The sequence below is a fragment of the Heterodontus francisci genome, chromosome 19 (genome assembly GCF_036365525.1).
Source record: "Heterodontus francisci isolate sHetFra1 chromosome 19, sHetFra1.hap1, whole genome shotgun sequence".
NCBI lineage: Eukaryota > Metazoa > Chordata > Chondrichthyes > Heterodontiformes > Heterodontidae > Heterodontus > Heterodontus francisci.
In genome coordinates this window covers 20,863,864-20,885,045 of record NC_090389.1, presented here as the reverse complement: position 1 = coordinate 20,885,045, position 21,182 = coordinate 20,863,864, and the positions used below count along the sequence as shown (strand labels likewise).

The 21,182-nt window shown below is 41.9% G+C and overlaps 1 protein-coding gene across 1 annotated transcript in view; it reads left to right on the top strand.

Moving 5' to 3' along the window:
• LOC137379986 (protein SSUH2 homolog) overlaps nt 1-20,711 on the top strand; it is an 84,306-nt gene extending 63,595 nt beyond the window's left edge. Inside the window, exons 9-12 of the mRNA XM_068051441.1 lie at nt 933-1,025; nt 13,676-13,781; nt 14,638-14,745; nt 16,957-20,711. Coding sequence (XP_067907542.1) covers nt 933-1,025; nt 13,676-13,781; nt 14,638-14,745; nt 16,957-17,094 — 445 coding nt within the window. The 3' untranslated portion in view covers nt 17,095-20,711. The remainder of the gene's footprint in view (nt 1-932; nt 1,026-13,675; nt 13,782-14,637; nt 14,746-16,956) is intronic.
• The last annotated feature ends 471 nt before the right edge of the window (nt 20,712-21,182 follow it).

The following is a 21,182-nucleotide window of genomic DNA, read 5'->3' as shown; positions in this document are numbered from 1 at the left end:
CCCTGTTTATCTGTGCTCACAGGCAGAATTTCTGTTCCAGGAACCTTTGGGTATTCATTTGCAATTGCGCGATGCTGACTAAAGCCATATTCAGACTGTATAATCTGCTCTTATTACTCTCCAGTTCTACCAATTAGGAGGCAGGGTTACCTGACCTCCACAGAAAGAGAAAAGGATCCTATTAGAATAGAACTAATTCCCCATAGCTTTCTTTTCTTCCCATCCTATAAGAAAGTGTCTGGCCTTCAACTGGTGACTGCTTGCAGTGGCATGATTGAAATTAGTATGTGAAGAATTGCAGGCACAGACCCAGGCCCCAGTGCTCTGAGTTGTAATGTGCTCAAGCAAAACTTGCAAAGCGCAGCAAAATATTGCACTACTATAGCTCCTGAAGTTCAACAAGAAATAAAATGCATCATGAAGTCCAGTGAAATATAATGAACAATATGGATGCATCAATACTATGCCTCAAATTGTTGGTTTACTGGAATTAATTCAATATTTAATAAACAAGCAGGTAATATATAGTCAATTATATGGCCAATCAGGTGTCAAATAGCAGAAGGGATATCAAGCTGGCTACAACACAGAAAGCAGAGAGTAGGGATTAAAAGGTAGTTTACTCACATTGACAAATAGTGGGAAGTGGTGTTTCATAAGGATCAGAGCTGGGATCATTGTTGTTCACCATTTACATAAATGATTTGGACTCGGGAATCGGAAATACAATTTCTAAATTTGAGGATGACACCAAATTGGGGTGGGGGGGGTGTGGTGCAGATAATACAGAGGAGGACAGTGATAAAATTCAGGGAGACATTAATAAACTTTTGTGACGGGTACACCTATATTGGGCGAATTACGCCAAAAAAAGCGCAATCAAGCGAAAACGCCAGATATATATATATCAGAAGTTTCTGATTTTCCCTTAGCTGTAAATCCTGCTCTGGATATGGCTGTCAGACATGCAATGTATGCCAGGGCCGAGGACAGCTGTTTTTCTACATTCAATTGACAGTAAAATGGTGAGTTCTGTTTTTGTTTCTTAAGTAGAAATTGAATTGTTCAGTCTGCCATATTTGCTAGCCATACTGCACATCTCATCAAAATTTCAAATGCGTTCACCAAATAAAGGGTGACAGGATTTGACCCAAAGACAACTAAAACTATGTGCATATTTTCAGTATTAATTTGGCTCCCTCACCCCAACCCCAAGCTCCCAGAAAGCTTATCTGGTGAGTAGCTTGCCAATCTGACAAGTAAGGTTGGAATCATGCTGGGAGCACAACAGCTGGCGATAGTGCCCTTCATTGGGGAAGAGTAAAATTGGGCAGGGCTCATTCTCCTGATTGTTCTCCAGCACCCGCTGCTGGAAATATGCATGTTTCAATGCTGGGTGAGGAGAGGATCCAACTCCACTCTGGTTAAATAAGCCACATACTCTTACTGTGAAGGTTTAAACAAGAATAATGGCCACTTAGGAAAGCTACGAAAGGATGACTGATGCCGTTGAAACCAAGACACAGCAAGTAGTTGGCATCATCAGAAGGGGGGGGCGGGGGGGAAGAGAAAGTATCGAGGGAAATATAGACATATTTTGGCTCAAATTCCACATGTTTCTCATGATGAGCTGGATGATGTGCTTATTTACTGCATGCAGTGCAAAGTGCATTATTATATAGAAATGAGCAGTGTTTACACTTTGATTTCTGACAGTTCTAATGAATGGTCACTGACCTGAAACATTAACTCTGCTTCTCTCTCCACAGATGTTGCCGGACCTGCTGAGTATTTCCAGCATTTCATGTTTTTATTTCAGATTTCCAGCATCTGCAATATTTTGCTTTTATTTACATTTTGATTGCCCTTTCTTAAAAGATATAAAGGAACTACCTAAAGAAAAGCTGTCTGGTCTTAAAGGGATAAGGCCATTGTTCCACCTTAAAACCACAAAATGTAACTGAAACAGATAGTATCCAATCCTTACTCAACTGCCCCGTGTGGGAAGCTACTCTGTATAGGCACATCCTGAGATCATTTAGAGGTGACTTGCTGCTGCTGAGAGAAGGTTGTCTAGATTGGCAGCTGCTTGTAAATCAGTGGTTCCTTTCCTCTGAGAGGTCAAGTTACAGTAAGCAGCAACCAGCAAGAAATGAGTGACTTTCACTCTTTTAGATATTTTTTCTTCAGATTGCTCAATTCTGATTTGATGTGGTTTCATTATTATGACATTTCAGCCAATCAGGTGTAAGTGCAACATACACTTTCCGTGTGTGGCTTCTCTTCCAGCTCCACACCGTTACCTTAGGTGTCCCCCAAGAATTTATCCTCAGCCCCCTCCTATTTCTCATCCACGTGCTGCCCCTTGGCGACATCAACTGAAAACACATCAGTTGCCACATGTACACTGATGACAGCCAGCTCTACCTCACCATCACCTCTCCTGCCTGCCTCTAAATTATCAGACTGTTTGTCCGACATACGGTACTGGATAAGCAGAAATTTCCTCCAGTTAAATATTAGGAAGACTGAAGCCATTCTCTTTGGTCCCCACTACAACCTCCATTCCCAAGCCATGGACTCCATCCCTCTTCCTGCCAACTGTCTGAGGTTGAACCAAACTTTTGGCATCGTTGGCGTCATATCTGACCCGGAGATGAGCTTCTGACCACATTTCTATGCCACCACTAAGGCTGCTTATTACCACCTTCATAACATCATGCAAATCCGCCCCACCTCAGCTTACCTGTTGCTGAAATCCTCATTCATGCCCTTGTTACCGCGAGACTTGACTATTCTAATGTACTCCTGGCCCAAGCTCCCACTATCTACCCCAGCCTCACTTGGTCATAACAAAGGGCTTACTGAAGATGAGATACCCATTGAATGCTATGTCGATAATCATTCCTTGTGGGATAATGTACATTCTACATAACCAAAAGGTTATGGATTGACCTTGCAGGATTGAAACAAATGCTGGAGAGAAAGGAAATCTCCAAAATTAAATGGGTACATGCAAGTCATCAATTATCAGATTATTTTACAAAAAGAAATGCTTGTACAAAGAAATTGTTAGGGATGCTAGAGGAGTGGTGTTTCACAATGTAATGCATGGTACAGAATAATGAATTTATTTTGATTTGTTTTGAAATGTTTGTGCATGTTAAACTCTAATTTAATTTAAAGAAAAAGAGTGGAATCTGTTAATTGTGTTTAATCATATGTTGGTGGAGGGTGTTAATTAGGGTCTTACTTGAGTATATATAAGGAGGCACTTACTGAAACTGGGGAAAAGTTTGAGTGAGGAGCTGCATGTTTGTAATCTTTTTGCTTGTAAAGATAGGCTCCAGCATAATCCTTCAACTGCAAGCTTTCTGGAGTATAACAGTGAGAAGACTAGGTTGAAACAGTGGAACAGAGGGAGAGAAAAAGAGGGAAACAGACAAAGAAAGAGCGAGAGGAACAGAGATAAACCAAGAGAGCGATTGAGAGAGAAAGAGGGAGATGTTATAGAGAGAGGAGGAAGAGGGGTGGAATAGAGACATTGAAAGGAAAAGTGACTGGGTAAGAACGGGAGAGAGACCCTGGGTATAGTTACTGAGAAACTAGGGGAGAGCGAGAGAGAAGGTAGGAAAGGAACTGACTCCGAGAAAGAAGAGACTGGGGAGAGGGAGCTAGGGAGAGAAACTTGGGAGAGAAAATGATAGAGAGATTGGAACAGATGGAGAGAGAGAAAGAGACAAAGAGATTGGGACAGATGGAGAAAGAGAGAAAGAAACAGAGATTGGGAAAGATGGAGAGAGCGAAAGAGACAGAGATTGGGACAGATGGAGCGAGAGAAAGAGACAAAGAGATTGGGACAAATGAAGAGAGCGAAAGAGACAGAGATTGGGACAAATGGAGAGAAAGAGACAGAGATTGGGACAAATGGAGAGAAAGAGACAGAGAGATTGGGACAGATGGAGAGTGGAAGAACAATCTGATACAGTGAACCCCACAGTCCATGCCCAGTTACTAGTAATGGGATGTTATCCTGAGAGACAGAACAGAAGAAAGAGAGAGAAAGAAGAAACAAAATAGAGTTTGAGAAATAGAGAAAGACAGAGAGAGAGAAAGAGCCACCGACGGAGAGAGAGAGAGAGAGAGAGAGAGGAAGTGAGTGGAAGACAGAGACAGGCAGAGAGATGGGAAAGAGAGAACATGAGAGGGAGAGAGTCGAAGAGAACCAGAGAGACAGAGAGAGAGGCAGAGATACAGAGACAGGGAGTGAGACAGATGGACAGAAGAGGAAGACAAGTATATGGAGGTTGTGCTGAGAGAGAGTCAGCACAAGCTGCTGCTATGTGTCACTGAATGTTTTGATGAAGTGTGTGGTATGTGGAGACTTCCCCCAGTGTGTCAATTAATAGAAGGAGCAGTACAGTGAATAATAATGTTGAACTGGGTGCTTTAGTTACACTGACAGTACCTAAAAGCTGAGTTCCCACTCAGCACCTGGGAGAGTTGCAATGCTGTGGGAAATTCAGAAACAATCTTCAGTGATAGAGAGAACAAGACAGAGAGTGAGAGACAGGAAGAAAGAGAGAGCAAGACAGAGAGCGAGATGGGTGCGATGCTGGCTAGTTTCACCATCCAAGCAAAGCAGCAAAGCCATCTCCATGGTAAGTGTATTTATGTATGTAGTGCACACAAGTGCAGAGCATGGGAGTGATTCTCCAAGCCTGTAATTCTTTGTGCTACTGTCAACTTGCTTTTTTCCCAAAGTGGCTCAGCGACATATCTCATCCATATTGTCAAATACCTGGTAGTATTACACAGGTGTAGGGTGGGAGCAGCCTAAAGTGTACACAGGCACAGACTGGCTAATTCCTGCATCTTGAAGAGGATGAGGGAACATTCTGCTGTTTCCCACTAGATGGGCTTGAAGATTCGGAAGTGCTAAGGGAACTCTTTCCCTCTCTGCCTGTGCCCTCAGCACACCTCCAGTGAGATCGCTGGGAGACAATGAGGGAGCAGACTGCAAATAACAGAGTTTGCCCAGAGTATAAGGTGTCAGTGTGGCTCAGATGTTAATGCTCTGCTCCCTGAGTCAGACAGTTTGGGTTCAAGTCCCTCTCCAATGGCTTAAGCACATAGCCTAGGCTGACACAACAGTTCAGTATTGATGACATGAAGCACTGCCAGGCATGCTGTCTTTCAGATGAGATATTAAACCGAAGCCTGCAGTATAAGGGTATCAAAGGGTTAATCTTGAGAGAACGTAAATATTACTGCCCACCAGGATGAGGTAAGAGATCATGTGGGAGAGACCCGAGAACAGTTACAGCGTGGCTTTTGAAGGAGACACACAGGCTAGTGTGGAGTGTATATAGTTACTATCCAATAAAGATTAATAGTACAGTCTAAGAACCTCTCTGGCTAGACTCTATACGGTGACAGAGTAAAGAACCAAATATATAATATGGTGAACAGCGCTGGGATCGAAGTCCTACGCTCAGGAGAAAATTTGCAACAACAATCATCCTTCAGAGAGAAGAAACTTTAAAACAAGTAGCTGAAAAGAGGAAAATAAACTACAGACCTGAGAAAAGCGCCACAGAACGGAAGTGTGGCTGAAATGCAAGCGATCGGGTGAGTCATTGTGCCGCGTTCAAGAAATCCTGGTTAAAAAAAATCTTGAAGAGCTTAAAAATTAATTTTCAAAAGGCTCCATGTGAGAGAGAAAGAAAAAAGGGGAAAACCCTGAAACGCACACGAACTGAAAAAAAGTCAGATAGTGAAGAAAAAATGCACAAGAAACCCTGAACACAGCAGATTCTCCATTAATACGGCTAAGCTGAAGAGAAAAAAATCATGGTCAGTCAAGCAAAAAAATCAATTAAAAAATCTCAGCAAAAGGGAAACCCTGGAACTGTCCATTGAACAGTTGTGTCGATTCCATTAGGCAGCTGTGTAAACAAACACAGTGCACGACTGAAAGAAAGGGAAGTCCCTACCAGAAGCCTGAAAAGCAAACAGGAAACACTGTCAAGCACCTGTAACTCTCCATCAAAGCAAGTTAGCCTGAAAAAAGAGTTTCTGAAAGGGGGAACACTATGAAAAGTTTATAATTTTTAAAAATTGGATCAAAAAAATTGGGAATGCCAGAGAATTTCAAAACTCATGAGGGACCCAATCAGATTCAAAACTGGGAACTATGGAGGAAAAGGTTCCTCAGATATAGAACTGCATCAAAATTGGACAGCCGGTCTGAAACAGAGCAAGTGCATACATTATTATATTTAATTGGTGCTGGAGCTTATGATATAATAGCAAGACAAAGTATTGTTAAAAAAATCAGCCACATTTGACAAAGTCTTAAATGCTTGTGATTCCTGCTTCAATTGATGCCGCAATAACAGACGAATTATACGAGGTGAGAAAAAATCTTGGTACAGGGCTGAACAAAAGGCACCAGAAATAAAGGTAAATGGGGGGGGGGGGGGGGAGGGGGTGGGGAGAGTGAAAGACGCCTTTAAACCCTGCCAGCGATGTGATGCAGAAACTTCCCACAGCGTGAACAATGTCCCGCCAATGGAGAAGAATGCTCTTATTGCAGAAAAATAGGGCACTTCAGTAAGATGTGCTGAAATAAAACCTCGACTACTTCTAGCTCTAAAGGAAAATTAGTTTAGAATAGAGAGGTAAATGAAGCTGAGTTTGTGGGATCTTGCTGTGTGTAAAATGGCTGCCACATCTACCTACATAGCAAGAATTTCAAAGTATGTGAAGCCACTTCTGAAATATGATTGGGTGCTATAGAAATGCCAGTCTTACTCAAGGTTACGACCAGGTGAGCAATGTGTCTAGGGGTCTCTTGCTGCCTTCACCTGGTCTTATTGTAACTGGGTTTAATTTTTAAACACACTGTTTTGAGCTCCACTTTGTGTAAATCCTTGTTCACAATTTTCCAATTATAAGGCAAATAAATGAGCACAAACAGGCTTTCTTTGGTTTAAAGCAGAAAGAGGAAATTTATTTAAAAAACCATAAATTTGAACTCTAATACGGTTCACACCTACGGATACACAACACGCTCACGCTAGCATGCACACGCGATATAAACATGCAGGTAGGAATAGAAAAGAGCAGAAGAAAAGATAAGTAGAACAGTTTGAGGCAATATCGTGTTATTGTTTCTCAAACTCGCTGTAGTCCTTGATTGAAGATATGGTCTTGCGATTCGTTGGGGCCCAGTAATCTTCTTATAACTTTGTTCACATGGCAAACCCTTCTCTCTGAGTTTCACTTGTTTTCACAAGATTCAGTTCCATGGGAAGAGATGAAGGCAGGCAGACAGGACAGGCAGGAGACGAGATGTTCTCAGTTCCAGGAGAGGTCTTTACTCCATGAGCACGCGACTTTTCTGTCCTCAAATCCCTTTGTTGGGAGTTCAAAGTCAAAAACTCCCAGGTTGCCCAGCAGGTTAGGCATGTGACTAGCTCTTTATATGGAACAGTCTCTTCACATCCTTTGTTGGAGGTTCAACAGCCAGTTAGCCATGTGACTAAAACTGGTCTGACCACTTCTGGATATTGGAGGAAGAACTGCTGGATCCCCATTGTTTCAACATTGTCTGTTACCATGGAAATGTCTTTCCAGTCAGAGATTGTAATTTCTAAAGTTTTAATGTTCATGTGGTGAAATAATGTGTGCCTCAGTCTTGGCAGATGGGGTTTGCCTGACACCTCCACACCCGGGGAATGAAACGCGATTTGAAGAAAATGGCACATTTTATTACAGAGTTTGAGAGAAATATAAGATACAGAAAGAAAACCATGCATTTATCTCATTCATTTCCATTCATTTACTAGTCTCGAAGCTCATTAAGATGGTCTGTCTTTACTGTTTAAGGATGAGAAACCTAATGGTAGTGTTAGATGAAGAACGGTGGGAGGAGGCTCATGTGGAGCAAAACAATGACATAGACCAGTTGGGCTGAATGGCCTGTTTGTGTGCTGCCACCAGGGAGCAAGCAGTCCCCAGTATCGCATCCCCCATCCACCCCAACGAACAGTGAGGCCACTGAAATTTCAACCTCATCCATCCTGAAGTGGGTGTTTTGGGAGGAGAGGGAAGAAATGAGCACTGAGGCATGGGAGAAGGTATAGAGAAAAAAGAGGTGGGTGGATGTGGGCAGTAGTGTCCAGTGTGAAGAGTGACCTGTGGTGATCCTTGCTCTGTGTGGCAGTAGTGCCCAGTGTGTCGAGTGACCTGTGGTGATCACTGCTCTGTGTGGGAAGGGTCACTTGTGGGAGTAGCTTATAGGCCTCCTAACTAATGACGCTGTAGGACAAGGTATATAGGAAGAAATAATGGGGGCTTGAGAGAAAGGTATGGCGATAATCATGGGTAATTTTAATCTACAGATAGATTGGACAAATCAGATCGGCAAAGGTATTCTGGAGGATTAGTTCATGGAGTGTTTTCGGGACAGTTTCTTAGAGCAGCACATTCTAGAACCAACCAGAGAGCAGGCTATACTAGATCTAGTAATGTGTAACGAGACAGGATAGTAAACAGTGACCTCATAGTAAAGGCGCCCCTAAGTAGCAGTGATTACAACATGGTTGAATTTCACATTCAGTTTGAGGGTGAGAAGAGTGGATCTAAGACTAGTGTTTTAAACTTAAATAAGGGTAATTATGAGGGTTTGAAGACAGAGCTGGCTAAAGTAAACTGGGAAATTAGGTTAAGTGATAGGTCAGCAGAGATGCAGTGGCAGACATGTAAGGAGATATTTCATAACACTCAACAAAGATACATTCCAGTGAGAAAGACTCTAGGGGAAGGACCCTCCATCCGTGACTAACTAAGGAAGTTAAAGATAGTATCAAATTGAAAGAAAAAGTGTACAATTTAGTGAAGAGTATTGGCAGGTCAGAAGATTTGACAGAATATAAAGAGCAGCAAATCATGACTAAAAGAATAATGAGAGAGAAATTAGAGTACAAGAGAAAGCTAGCTAGAAATATAAAAACAGATAGTAAGAGTTTCTACAGGTATTTAAAAAGGAAAAGAGTAGGTAAAGTGAGTGTTGGTACTCTAGAGAGGGAGTCTGGGGAGTTAATAATAGAAAATAAGGAAATGGTGGAGGAATTGAACAGATTTTTTGCATCTGTCTTCACAGTACAGGATACAAATAACATCCCAGAAATAATTGTGAATCAAGAGTTGAAAGTGAGGGAGGAACCTAAAACTACCATCACCAGGGAAAGGGTACTGAGAAAATTATTAGAACTAAAAGGTCCTGATGGACTTCATCCTAGGGTCTGAAAAGAAGTGGCTGCTGAGATAGTGGATGCATTGGTTTTAATATTCCAAAATTCGCTACATTCTGGTAAGGTACCATCAGATTGGAAAATAGCAAATGTAACTCTGCTATTTAAGAAAGGAGAAAGACAGAAAGCAGGAAACTACAGGTGAATTAGCTTAACATCTATCATAGGGAAATGCTGGAATCTATTATTAAGGAGTTTATAACATGTCATTTAGAAAATCTCAATGCAATCAGGCAGAGTCAACATGGTTTTGTGAAAGGGAAATCATGTTTGACTAATTTATCAGAGTTCTTTGAGGATGTAACAAGCAACGTGGATAAAGGGGAACCTTTGGATGTGGTGTAGTTGGATTTCCAGAAGGCATTTGACAAGGTGCCACATCAAAGGTTACTAAACAAAATAAGAGACAAAGGTGTAAGTGTAATGTATTGGCATGGATAGAGGATCGGTTAGCTAACAGGAAGCAGAGAGTACACAGAAATGGGTCATTTTCAGGTTGGCACGATGTAACTAATGGGGTGTCACAAGGATCAGTGCTGGGGCATCAACTATTTACAAACTATATCAATGACTTGGATGAAGGGACAGAATGTATGGTTGCTAAGTTTGCTGATGACACAAAGATAGGTAGGAGAGTAAGTTGTGAAGAGGACATAAGGATTCTGCAAAGGGATATAGATAGGTTAAATGAATGGGCAAAGATTTGGCAGATGGAGTATAATGTGGGAAAGTGTGAACTTGTCCACTTTGGCTAGAAGAATAGAAAAGCAACATATTATTTAAATGGAGAGAGATTGAAGAACTCTGAGATGTAGAGGGAACTGGGTTCCTAGTACACAAAGCACAAAAACTTAGCATGCAGGTACAACAAGTGATTAAGAAGGCAAGTGCAAGGTTGTCATTTATTGCAAGGAATATAAAAGTAGAAATGTTTTGCTACAGTTGTACAAGGCATTCGTGAGACCACATCTAGAGTATTGTGTACAGTTTTGGTCTCCTTATTTAAAGGATAAAATTGCATTGGAAGCAGTTCAGAGAAGGTTCACTTGACTGATTCCTGGAATGAGAGAGTTATCTTATGAGGAAAGGTTGGGCAGGTTGGTTCTGTATTCATTGGAATTTAGAAGGATGAGAGGTGATCTTATTGAAACATATAAGATCCTGAGGGGACTCGACAGGGTGGATGTTGAAGTTCCCCTTGTGGGAGAGAGGAAAACTAGGGGGTCTCCCATTTAAGACAGAGATGGAGAAATTTTTTTCTCTCAGAGGGTTGTGAGTCTGTGGAACTCTCTTCCTTGGAGAGCAGTGGAGGCAGAGCCATTGAATGTTTTTAAGGCACAGGTAGACAGATCCTTGACAAACAAGGGAGTCAAAGGGTATCGGGGGTAGGCAGGAAAGTGGAGTTGAGTCCACAAACAGATCAGCCATGATCTTAAAGAATAGCGGAGCAGGCTTGAGGGGCCGAAAGGCCTACTTCTGCTCCTGGTTTGTATGCATATTCACACCTCACTGTAATGTTGTGCAGTGGTGACTTCACATTTAAGAAACCGTACCTTTAAAAGATCAGGCTACTGACACAAGTGATGACGTCATCAGACATATATAAGGAGAACCACTTTGAGAGCTCACACAGCACATTGCTCTAAAGAGAGCAGACACACACCAGTGAGGAAATGACCTGTACCTGAAATCATGCAATCTAGATAAGTAATAAACAGTGTTTGTGTTGAATCCGAATATAAAGCCTACAGTTCTTCTTTAAATACAATTTAAGAACACAGCATAATACTACACTCACCACCATCTATCTCCGTCCTGTTCATTTGTTTCCCAGTGCAATCAGCAGGGTGCAGTGGGAGTGTGTGCTATTGTGCATTTCATCCTCTTTTTCTAAAAGTCCAGGATTCACCCCCTTGACCCAACAGTGTCCCATCACTGAAATCCAACAAGACTGACTGTAAGGACCCAAGGGATGTTTCTTAGTAAACATCAGCCTCCCAATCCTGCCCTATCCCTGCCACTGGACATCCATTCATAGTGCATTTAAATGGGGTGTGGGTCACTCTGCACAGGTGAGAGTGGAAAGGTTATTTGTTGCTCCACTTACAGCTTCAGAGTAGCTGCAATCCCCAATCAAACAACCAATAAATGCAGTTAAACTTGCTGGTTTCTATAATACCATTGATCTCTCCATGATACAGTGTGTGATGCAATCCCAGGTCGAACAGCCAATAAAAGTGGTTAAACATGCTGCTTTCTATAATGCCGTCAAACATTCCGTGATACTGTGTGTGATGCAATCCCCGGTTGGATAACCAATAAATGCAGTTAAACATGCTGGTTTCTATATTGCTGTCAATTTCTCTGTGATACAGTGTGTGATGCAATCCCTGTGAAAGAAAGTATGGCTTGTGAAATGGACACTTTTTTCCACTGAAACAGAGGTGGTTAAAGGGAACTCTGCTCAAGATTCAATATTGACCAGGACACTGGGGTCCTCCCCGCTCTTCTTAGAAATAGTGCCGTGGAACTTTGACATCTTGGGGCCTTGGTTTAACGTCTCATCCAAAAGACAGCACCTCTGACAATGCAGCACTTCCTCAAGTAGTACTGAGTGTCTCAACCTAGATTCTATGCTGAGTGGGTTTGAACGTTGCACAAGCTGCTGACTCAGAGCCAAGATGCTACCCATTGAGACACAGCTGACACCACAATCCTTAGGTCTCTTTCTCTCTGCACGTTCTAATCATCTCTGAGTAGAAGGCTCTCCTTGTTTTGCTCCCACAAGTGCTTTGCATTGGACTGCATTGAGTTCCATTTGGCACTGAACAGATCATTTACAAACCCTTTTGTAGCAGGAATTGCTGTGAAAACACTTAGACTATTTTAAAATACCTGACAGCGCAGTATTAAAGCTGGATTTTAAAACTCTGTGAATTACGTTTGATGATTGGGGAGAGGAGAGGAGTTGCATATTGTTGAGGTCCTGTAAACCATGAGTTTGAGTAAGAGATGGTGACATGATTCTTGATTTCAACAGAGTGCAGGTGCTGGGGGAGGGAGGGAGCACAGGACAGGGTATGTGGAACAGGAGTGAGCAGAAGGGCCAGGCTCTGAGTTTCTGACCACAGCAGCATTAATGCAATCGAGAGCCGAGGACAGATTTGGGCAGAGAGATCAGAGCTTGTAGGTGAGAGAGGATTACTTCAAACCTTTACCCTTCTTTCTCCTCTGTCTCTATTTGCGTGTGTGTTTATCACGTATGCATGCTAGCGTGGCCACGTTGTGTACTTTTAGTAGTTTTAACCAAGTTGGAGTTTTAACCTTAATAAACTTACACCTTTCTAGTTTAAATCTGAGAAAAGCTGTCTGGTTAATTTCTTTGCAATCACAATTAGAGAGCTGTGAGCAAGGACTCACTGAGGGGGAAGCTAAAACACGTTGTTTGAAAAGTTAAACCCCGTTACAGCCAAACCAGGAAAAGGCTGAGAGGGGAGTGGTCATCCAAATTCTGTTGCCTGGGTCCTTATTCGTACCAAGTCCCATTCATCCATCACCCCCTGTGCTCAATGACCTACTTTGATTCCCAGTTAAGCAATGCCTCGATTTTACAATTCTCATCTTGTTTTCAAATTTCTCCTTGCCACGCCCCCATCTCCATAATCTCTTCAAGCCCCACACCCTCCCAAGATATTTGCATTCCTCTAGTTCTGGCCTCTTGATCATCCCCAATTTCAATCGCTCCACCATTGATGGCTGTGTCTTTAGATGCCCAGGCCCTGGAATTCCCTCCCTAAACTTCTCTGCCTCTCAACCTCAAGTTCCTCCTCTAAGACACTCCTTAACACCTACCTCTTTGACCAAGCTTTAGGTCATCTGTCACAATATCCCCTTATGAGGTTCAGTGTCAAATTTTGCTTTATAACGCTCCTGTGAAGTACCTTGACATGTTTTAGTGTGTTAAAGGTGCTATTTATATACAAATTGTTGTTGTGTGACATTTTCAAAGTATGGCAGACTTGCTAGACTTTTAAGAGGTTGCATTGCAAGACTCTGTTTCCGGGCTGGAGCCTCTCTAGAAAGGGGCGTCGATCACAGAAATGGCCGTAACATGATTGGGATGAATTCTGCAACCTATATGCCCAACTATCAAGGCTCCACACCAGGAATAGATCTCTGCTAATATACCCCTTCACTATATGGATAAACAGTTATTTAATTAGAACAAAATTGTACATGGTTTTACTGAGGTACCAAGTGAAATGCACTTCATATTTTTCAAAGATGAAATTTAAAAGCAAGATGCATTTCTATTGAACTGTAGAACAGATTGTCTGTGTCCTCTTCTTAACTAGGGAAAACAACACATTTGAACATGTTGTTGAGCAGCAATGTGGATTTCCTACAAAGACTCTCAGCAAAGTCACCGGAGAGAAGCTCTTCACTGATCAACAGTTTCAGGTAAGGGATGAGGTCGACATGAGTCTGAAAGGCTTGTTATGGGGTTGCTTTTCACTGCCTTTGCCTGGTGGCAACGGCCTCAAAATGGAGTCAGAAGCCTAGCAGCCTGACTGACTGGGCGGCACAGTGGCGCAGTGGTTAGCACCGCAGCCTCACAGATCCAGGGACCCGGGTTCGATTCTGGGTACTGCCTGTGTGGAGTTTGCAAGTTCTCCCTGTGTCTGCGTGGGTTTTCTCCGGGTGCTCCGGTTTCCTCCCACAAGCCAAAAGACTTGCAGTTTGATAGGTAAATTGACCATTATAAATTGTCACTAGTATAGGTAGGTGGTAGGGAAATATAGGGACAGGTGGGGATGTTTGGTAGGAATATGGGATTAGTGTAGGATTAGTATAAATGGGTGGTTGATGTTCGGCACAGACTCGGTGGGCCGAAGGGCCTGTTTCAGTGCTGTATCTCTAATCTCATAATCAAAAAATCTTAAATGAGGGCCGGGCTTCAAAATCATGGGGACCACTTTGTTGTGGGAACGGGTGGCTGACCGATTACTCAATAGTCTAAATCGACAACCACCTCTCCTGCACCACCCACCCACCACCCCCAACCTTGGCCTATTGCAAATTGTTGTCACATGGTGTATTATATCCTGGGGACAGAGTTAGTTGGAGTGTATCCATTTGTAAGCAAGAAATCATTCAGTACTTTCAGAAGTCATATTGCCAAAACTCTAAGGCACTGCATAGTTTGTGCATACTCCTTTCGCAACTTCGCCTTGTTCTCACAGTACACATTGTGACTGAATATTTACATTTTAGTTCATGTCTTATCCCTATGTCACATTTCTTTCCTGCTTCCTAGGTGTATCCTGTTATGGGCCTCCCAGATCCTAGGATTAACCAGGTCTCCCAACAGGGGATCCAGGAGCATTGGGCTCAGTTTGGCAAAACCTCACGTATAATCCAACAGGTGAGGAGAAAAGCAAAATACTGCAGATGCTGGAAATCTCAAAAAAAACCAGAAAATGCTGGAAATACTCAGCAGGTTTTGCAGCATCCATGGCGAAAGAAAGAGAGTTAATGTTTCAGGTCAATGACCTTTTGTCAGAACTGAACTTTCGTTAGGTGAGGTGAAGACTTGAGCAGGGAAGTGGAGCTACATAACAGCTGTTTTACATTGCAACCCAAGCCTTAGGAGAGCAAGCTAATTGTGTCATTCTCTGGCGTTTAACTGTGGATAATGCAGAAAGTTCTGCTGTGGAACAGCTGCACTGTGGCCTTCACTTTTCTGTCCATGCACCTGTCAGCCATAACCTTTTGGCTACTGGACATGCCTGAAGTAGCGACCAATGTTCCCTCTAAGCTGCGTAAATGAACAGCAACACAGCAATCGGGAATGCGCCGTTCATGGAACAGGCCGAACACAAGCAAGGTTTCCTTTAAAATGCACGCATTCACAGCTACATTTCAATCTTAAAGGCACCATGAAGTGCAACAAGCTGGCCACACATGGCAAACAGAAATTAGAGAGTAGTGACATCACAATATCACTAGAGAGAGATCCATATATGTTTGCGATGATGTCATTACCCAAAGGGTCTGCATCCTGACAAGCTACAGCAAAACCATTTCATTTATCTGGAATTAATGGGATTCATTGTCTGGTATAATAGGTTGAATAAAATATGCTGTTGAGCCTTTGCCAATATCTTAAGCTCCATTTTGCGGAGACATGTTACTGAGAACTAATGCATGGAGTCTTCTAATCAAGAGCATCACCAAAGCTTGATCTAAATTCATTAATCATGAAACAATTTTTCTGACTAGTTTTTATAAACATATAACAGAAGTATGAGCAGTTTGTAGTCAAGTTGAATTGTAAGCCATTGGTCCTGGCAGCGCCAGGAGGTAGAGAACCTGCTGATCTTGACAGTAAGGTCTGATTTAAATCAATCAATGCAGATTCCCCCCACCTGCAAACCCAGCCACCCCCTCCCCCAGGCCTTCACCAGCTTCTTCTGGCCAGTCGGCACCTCCTGCCAGGTTTCTGCTGCTGGATAGCATAGAGTATAGGATTCTCCCTGGGGTGAGGTCAAAAACAAGTCACGGTACTGATGACATGTTAAGTAGGTCCTTGCCTGCTTTTACAGGAGACTCGTCCTAAGTCCTAACAATTACGGGGCCTGTAATGGAGTTAAGTTACTCGATGCCAATATTTTAACCACTCCCTACCAACTATATTCAACCCATTGGGGAGATAAAATCAAGGCAATTGTATTCTTTGTTTTCTACAAGACCAGCATAAATCCTGAATAAAAATCCAACATTCCCTCAAATCATATGTTGCACATGAACCTTCATCATATTTACAATGGCTCATCTTAGAATGATTAAAACCATCCCACTGCATGGACTCACTTCCTTCTTTTGAATTTTACCCCCTTCCTTTCCTCAGCTCCCTTACCTGAAGTCACTGACTTGTATTGGGGAGCTATTCCATGAATGCCAGCAGCACAACATGGAGCCTATAATACAGACAAAGACTCAATTGTTAGGTATCTCACTAATCTGCATTTACATAGCGTCTTCAACAAAGCAAAATATCCCAAGGAGCTTTACAGTAGCTATTTCCCAGGTGCAGATTTTGACTGAGGGTAATGGCAGACTACTTGACCATGCAGGATCATATTCTCATAGGAACTCCACACAGACACACTTACCAACAGAAGTCACTGGAAAGTGTTCTCATACAAGAATCCTACCTGATGTTTCTGCACCCCTGCCCCACCCCTCAGCTGAAGGATGGTGATTTGAAGTGTCTCTTCTGCTGCTCCATCTAAGATCAGCTGATGGATTACTTAGCAGGGACCAAACCTGGGACCTTCCTGGTCTTGGTGGTTTACTACTGCACTAAGTGCTGTATTTAGCCACTGGGGCATTGGGAAGGCATGGGTAATTTCCTCACAGTCAATCTTTGTGGGACCACTGCCAGAACTTCAGAGCTTCCTGACGACTCTTCATTAAGTTAACTGTCAGCTTGACTCTCACCATTTGTTCAGATTGAGTCCAGCCTTCATTCCAGTTAACTGATTACTCCTCATGTATCATTCCCCATATTTCCAGTTAGTCACACATTCCCATCCCACTGTAACTTTAATTCATTTTTTTCCTCCTTTGACAGCGCCATACAGTTGAACTCATCCCTGTCACCGAAGTGCACTTCCAGTGGAAAAGGAAAGATTACAGCTACTTTGTGTATGGCACCGAAAATAAGGTTCATGCTCCGGATTATCCTGGCAAGAATTGCACAATTATGTGAAGTGATTTGTGCGCCAATTTCCTTTTCTTTTTACTGCACAACTCTTCAAATGTTTCTCACAAGATATAGCTCCAGGAAGAGTTGAATATGCTTATTAAAAGGAAGCAAACTAAATGAGTTGATATATCCATATACAAAGATATATAATATACATTTCAATATAGTAAAGTAATTCTTGGTGCAGGAATGAGACAAAGATAAAGAACCAAATTGACTTATCTTGAAAGTTGGTGCATACAGTTTCTCTGGCTATATGAAAACAAGTTTTAAATGTTATCCACATGGTCATTCAGCCTTTAACTGTAACGCTGTTTCCAACCAAATGGACAAACCAAAAAGAAATGTTACTGCGCAACCTCATTGAAATTCTATGTAATTTTATGTAATAGGATAATCTCTGCAGAATTATACTCCACTGTGTGTCCATCATTCAGTATTTTAATTACTTCTTTACATTGTAACAACATTGAAAGTGATGGAGCCAATGTCACACCCATATCCATTTTAAAGTCTCACTGTGCTAAATCTATTTCTTTTATTATCTGTTGCAATTTCTCATGTAGCTTGGAATATTTTTCATTTTAATAACTATAAGTATTAATTTTTGTTTGTTACTTGTCTGCCCAATTGTATAACCGATCTAAATTCATCCACAAATATTTAACTGCATCCTCTGACTCTATGTATTGATCCCTAACGACATTTTATCGTATGAGCAACTGCACAGGTAAGAAGTTAGTTGAAATGCTTTACAAAGACAGGTTTTATTCCAGTAGTTAAGGGAGAGATATAGGATCCACAGAAAGTAGGATGGGGAGCACTCAATTTCTTATAAAGAAATTTATAAATTGGGAAGAGAGGAGAACTTTGGTTCTTCCTTAATCATTGTAGGCTTTCGTGACCAAGAAAATTCTTGAGAAGAAAGTCATCAAATCTGATTTACGGAATTTCAGGAAAGAGAGAGAAGGTAAATGGAGGAGGCATTTGCAGGAAGGGGGAGGGCAATAGTACCTATCATGGGACAGTTGCCTTGATTGTTAAAGGGCAAATTTTTGGTGACAATCTGGAAGAATGGCAGAGAATGTCACAGAGCAATTGCCAAAACGTCCAACACATATTGCCCAATATATGCCATCCAATTACTAAGAAAAAGGGGATATTCTTTATTGAAAAACTGCTGGTTTGTAGCTTAACATAGGAGATGCTATTTCGCAATGGTTCAATGGGTAGCTGTAGATGTTTAAACAAAATCAACTGAAAATTTCATTTGTACCCTTGATATTTTGTCTTGAGGAGTGAAGTTTTTTTAAATTCATTCATGGGATGTGGGCGTCACTGGCCAGGCCAGCATTTATTGTCCATCCCTAATTGCCCTTGAGAAGGTGGTGGTGAGCTGCCTTCTTGAACCACTGCAGTCCATTTGGGGTAGGTATACCCACAGTGCTGTTAGGAAGGGAGTTCCGGGATTTTGATCCAGTGACAGTGAAGGAACGGCAATATAGTTCCAAGTCAGGATGGCGTGTGACTTGGAGGGGAACTTGCAGGTGGTGGCAGTTGATATTTTGCAGCGGGGCTCAATGGATAGTGAGCGGGTGGTGTTCCCATGTATTTGCTGCCCTTGTCCTTCTAGTTGGTAGAGGTTGCGTGTTTGGAAGGTGCTGTCTAAGGAGCCTTGGTACATTGCTGCAATGCATCTTGTAGATGCTGTGCATCAGTGGTGGAGGGAGTGAATGTTTGCCAATCAAGCGGGCTGCTTTGTCTTCACAATAATTTGAATAAATAGACTTTGCATAACTTCCCTACTCCCATACAGTGGAACTAATCCCAGAGTGATTGATAGCCACAGTGCAAGCTTGCTGTTTAGATTGTTAATCAGGAAACATAGTGTTTCCTTTTCTTTACTTCCCTTCCAGCTTCCTTGCTTCTTCTCCTGAAGCTGTTGATTACTCAATGAGGCATCAACTCCATTACCTTACCAAAGTCATTCTTAATGTGTAACCCTAGTGTGGTGTATCTATTTTCCCATGGCAGAAATCGTTTAAAAAAAATTCTTTCATGGAATGTGGACGTCGCTGGCTAGACCAGCATTTATTGACCATCCCTAACTGCCCATGCGAAGGGGGCGGTGAGCCGTCTCTATAAATCGCTGCAGTCCATCTGGTGTAGGTACACCCACAGTGCTGTTAGGAAGGGAACTCCAGGATGTTGACTCAGCAACAATGAAGGAACGGCAATATAGTTCCAAATCAGGATGGTGTGTGGAATTGGAGGGGAACTTGCAGGTGGTGGCAGTTGATATTTTGCAGCGGGGCTCAATGGATAGTGAGCAGGAGCAAAACACTGGCTGATTCTTCTTTCCTCTTTAATCCAGTTGTAACATCCCTGCGTTTTCCCCAAATAACATTAAGTTTCTCACACAGACTGAGGTCAGAATTTGTGAACATTTTTGTGGCTGAATTTCACAATTCCTAACTTTTCTTCACAATTCCTTTTACGTAGCAGGTGCTGAAAAGCTTGCAACAGAACTCATAACTACTATGACAGTGAAGTGTTGGTTTTCTCTATCTTTCTCCATCATTCTGTATCGAATTAAATTTATGGGTGTGTCTGATATATTTTGTGACATTAAAAAAACTGAATACGTCCATTGCTTCTAAAGAGCAGGCATCATATTACAGGGAATAGATTTGAGATTACATTTTATGCTATTGTATTCTAGCTGCATTGTGACAGAAAAGACATGACATCCTCTTTTTCTCCATGGGAAGTGACACGATACTCAGCCGAGCCTGAATGGAGCACATTTTCCTGCGATAACTGGTAGTGAAAAATTGGCGGGGATATGAAGTGGATTTTTTGCTCTATTCTTGAGCCAATCTTTTCACTAAAAATAGCACTCAATTTTGTGGAGTCAGGTCATTATTATAATTATTGATAGGTCAAGTTGCACATTTGGATAGGTGCAGGGAGCATATTAATTGTGGGGCTAGAAAATTGCTTGCAAGTGAAATTTAAAGGGATAATGACAATTAAAGGGAACTGATGATTGGGAGTGGGGGAGGGGGGGTGCTGGTGGTAGTGGGGGCATAAATGCTGAGCACCTTTGCTCAAAAAAAAACCTCAACTCATTATGCGGCCTCTGCCAAAGCCGTAAGGGAGAGAGCTAAGAAGTGACAAGCAAAAGTGTACAGCATGAGTCTCAAATAACAGAGTAGTCCAGGACCTAACTCCCTGTTTGATTGTTGCAACTTCAGGTGGTTCTTCCATAGAATAGAAATTACAGTAGAGGAGGTCAATTGGCCCATTGCACCTAGCTCGTCAAATGGAACTACTTATTCACTTGCTCATGTTTTATTGAGAGCACTCAAGCCTTACAAGGCGCTCTGGAATGTGACAGTGCATCAACCAATCACTTTACTTATGCATGAATGCTGATCTTCCAAAGTCAAAAGGAGAAAGGTTAAAAATACAGTCCTCAGTCAATCAGAATGCTGTACTTTCCAAGTTAATGATAGAGAAATAATGAATGGACTTGTATTGGTTAATGGGTTATACCATAATCACTGTACCCTGTGCTTTATATGATGTAGTTAATAATAAAGGAAAAGCTTAAAATACACAGTTCACATGTTTTTTTTTTCCAAAGACTGAGACCCACATTCCAGTTTAAATATGCTAATGACCAAATTTACAAACGATAACTAAGATTTGCTCACTTTAATTGTCCTTCGACTTCAGAATTGATGATGCTTAGCCTAATACATTTGGTTTCATTCCCAAATGATATTTGCTTATATTCTAAGAAAGGCCTTTTTAAAGGTGAAAAAATATTCATCAACAAACACCATTGGATAGGACAGGAACTGACAAGCAGCTTATGAGGAAGAGTTAGAAAAGGGTCCCTCCCTGTTATAAGCACTTCAGCCCCTCACTTTGATTTAGCACACTCTGTATGCAGAGGCTCACTATCAGTGGTTGCAGGCAGAAGTCTTTTGTTAAATCAGTGAGTAATTTGACAGTCAGCTCCTTCACTCTGGAACAAAATGTCACAGCTTTGGAAGCTACAAACTGAAATTTGAAGTTTTTTC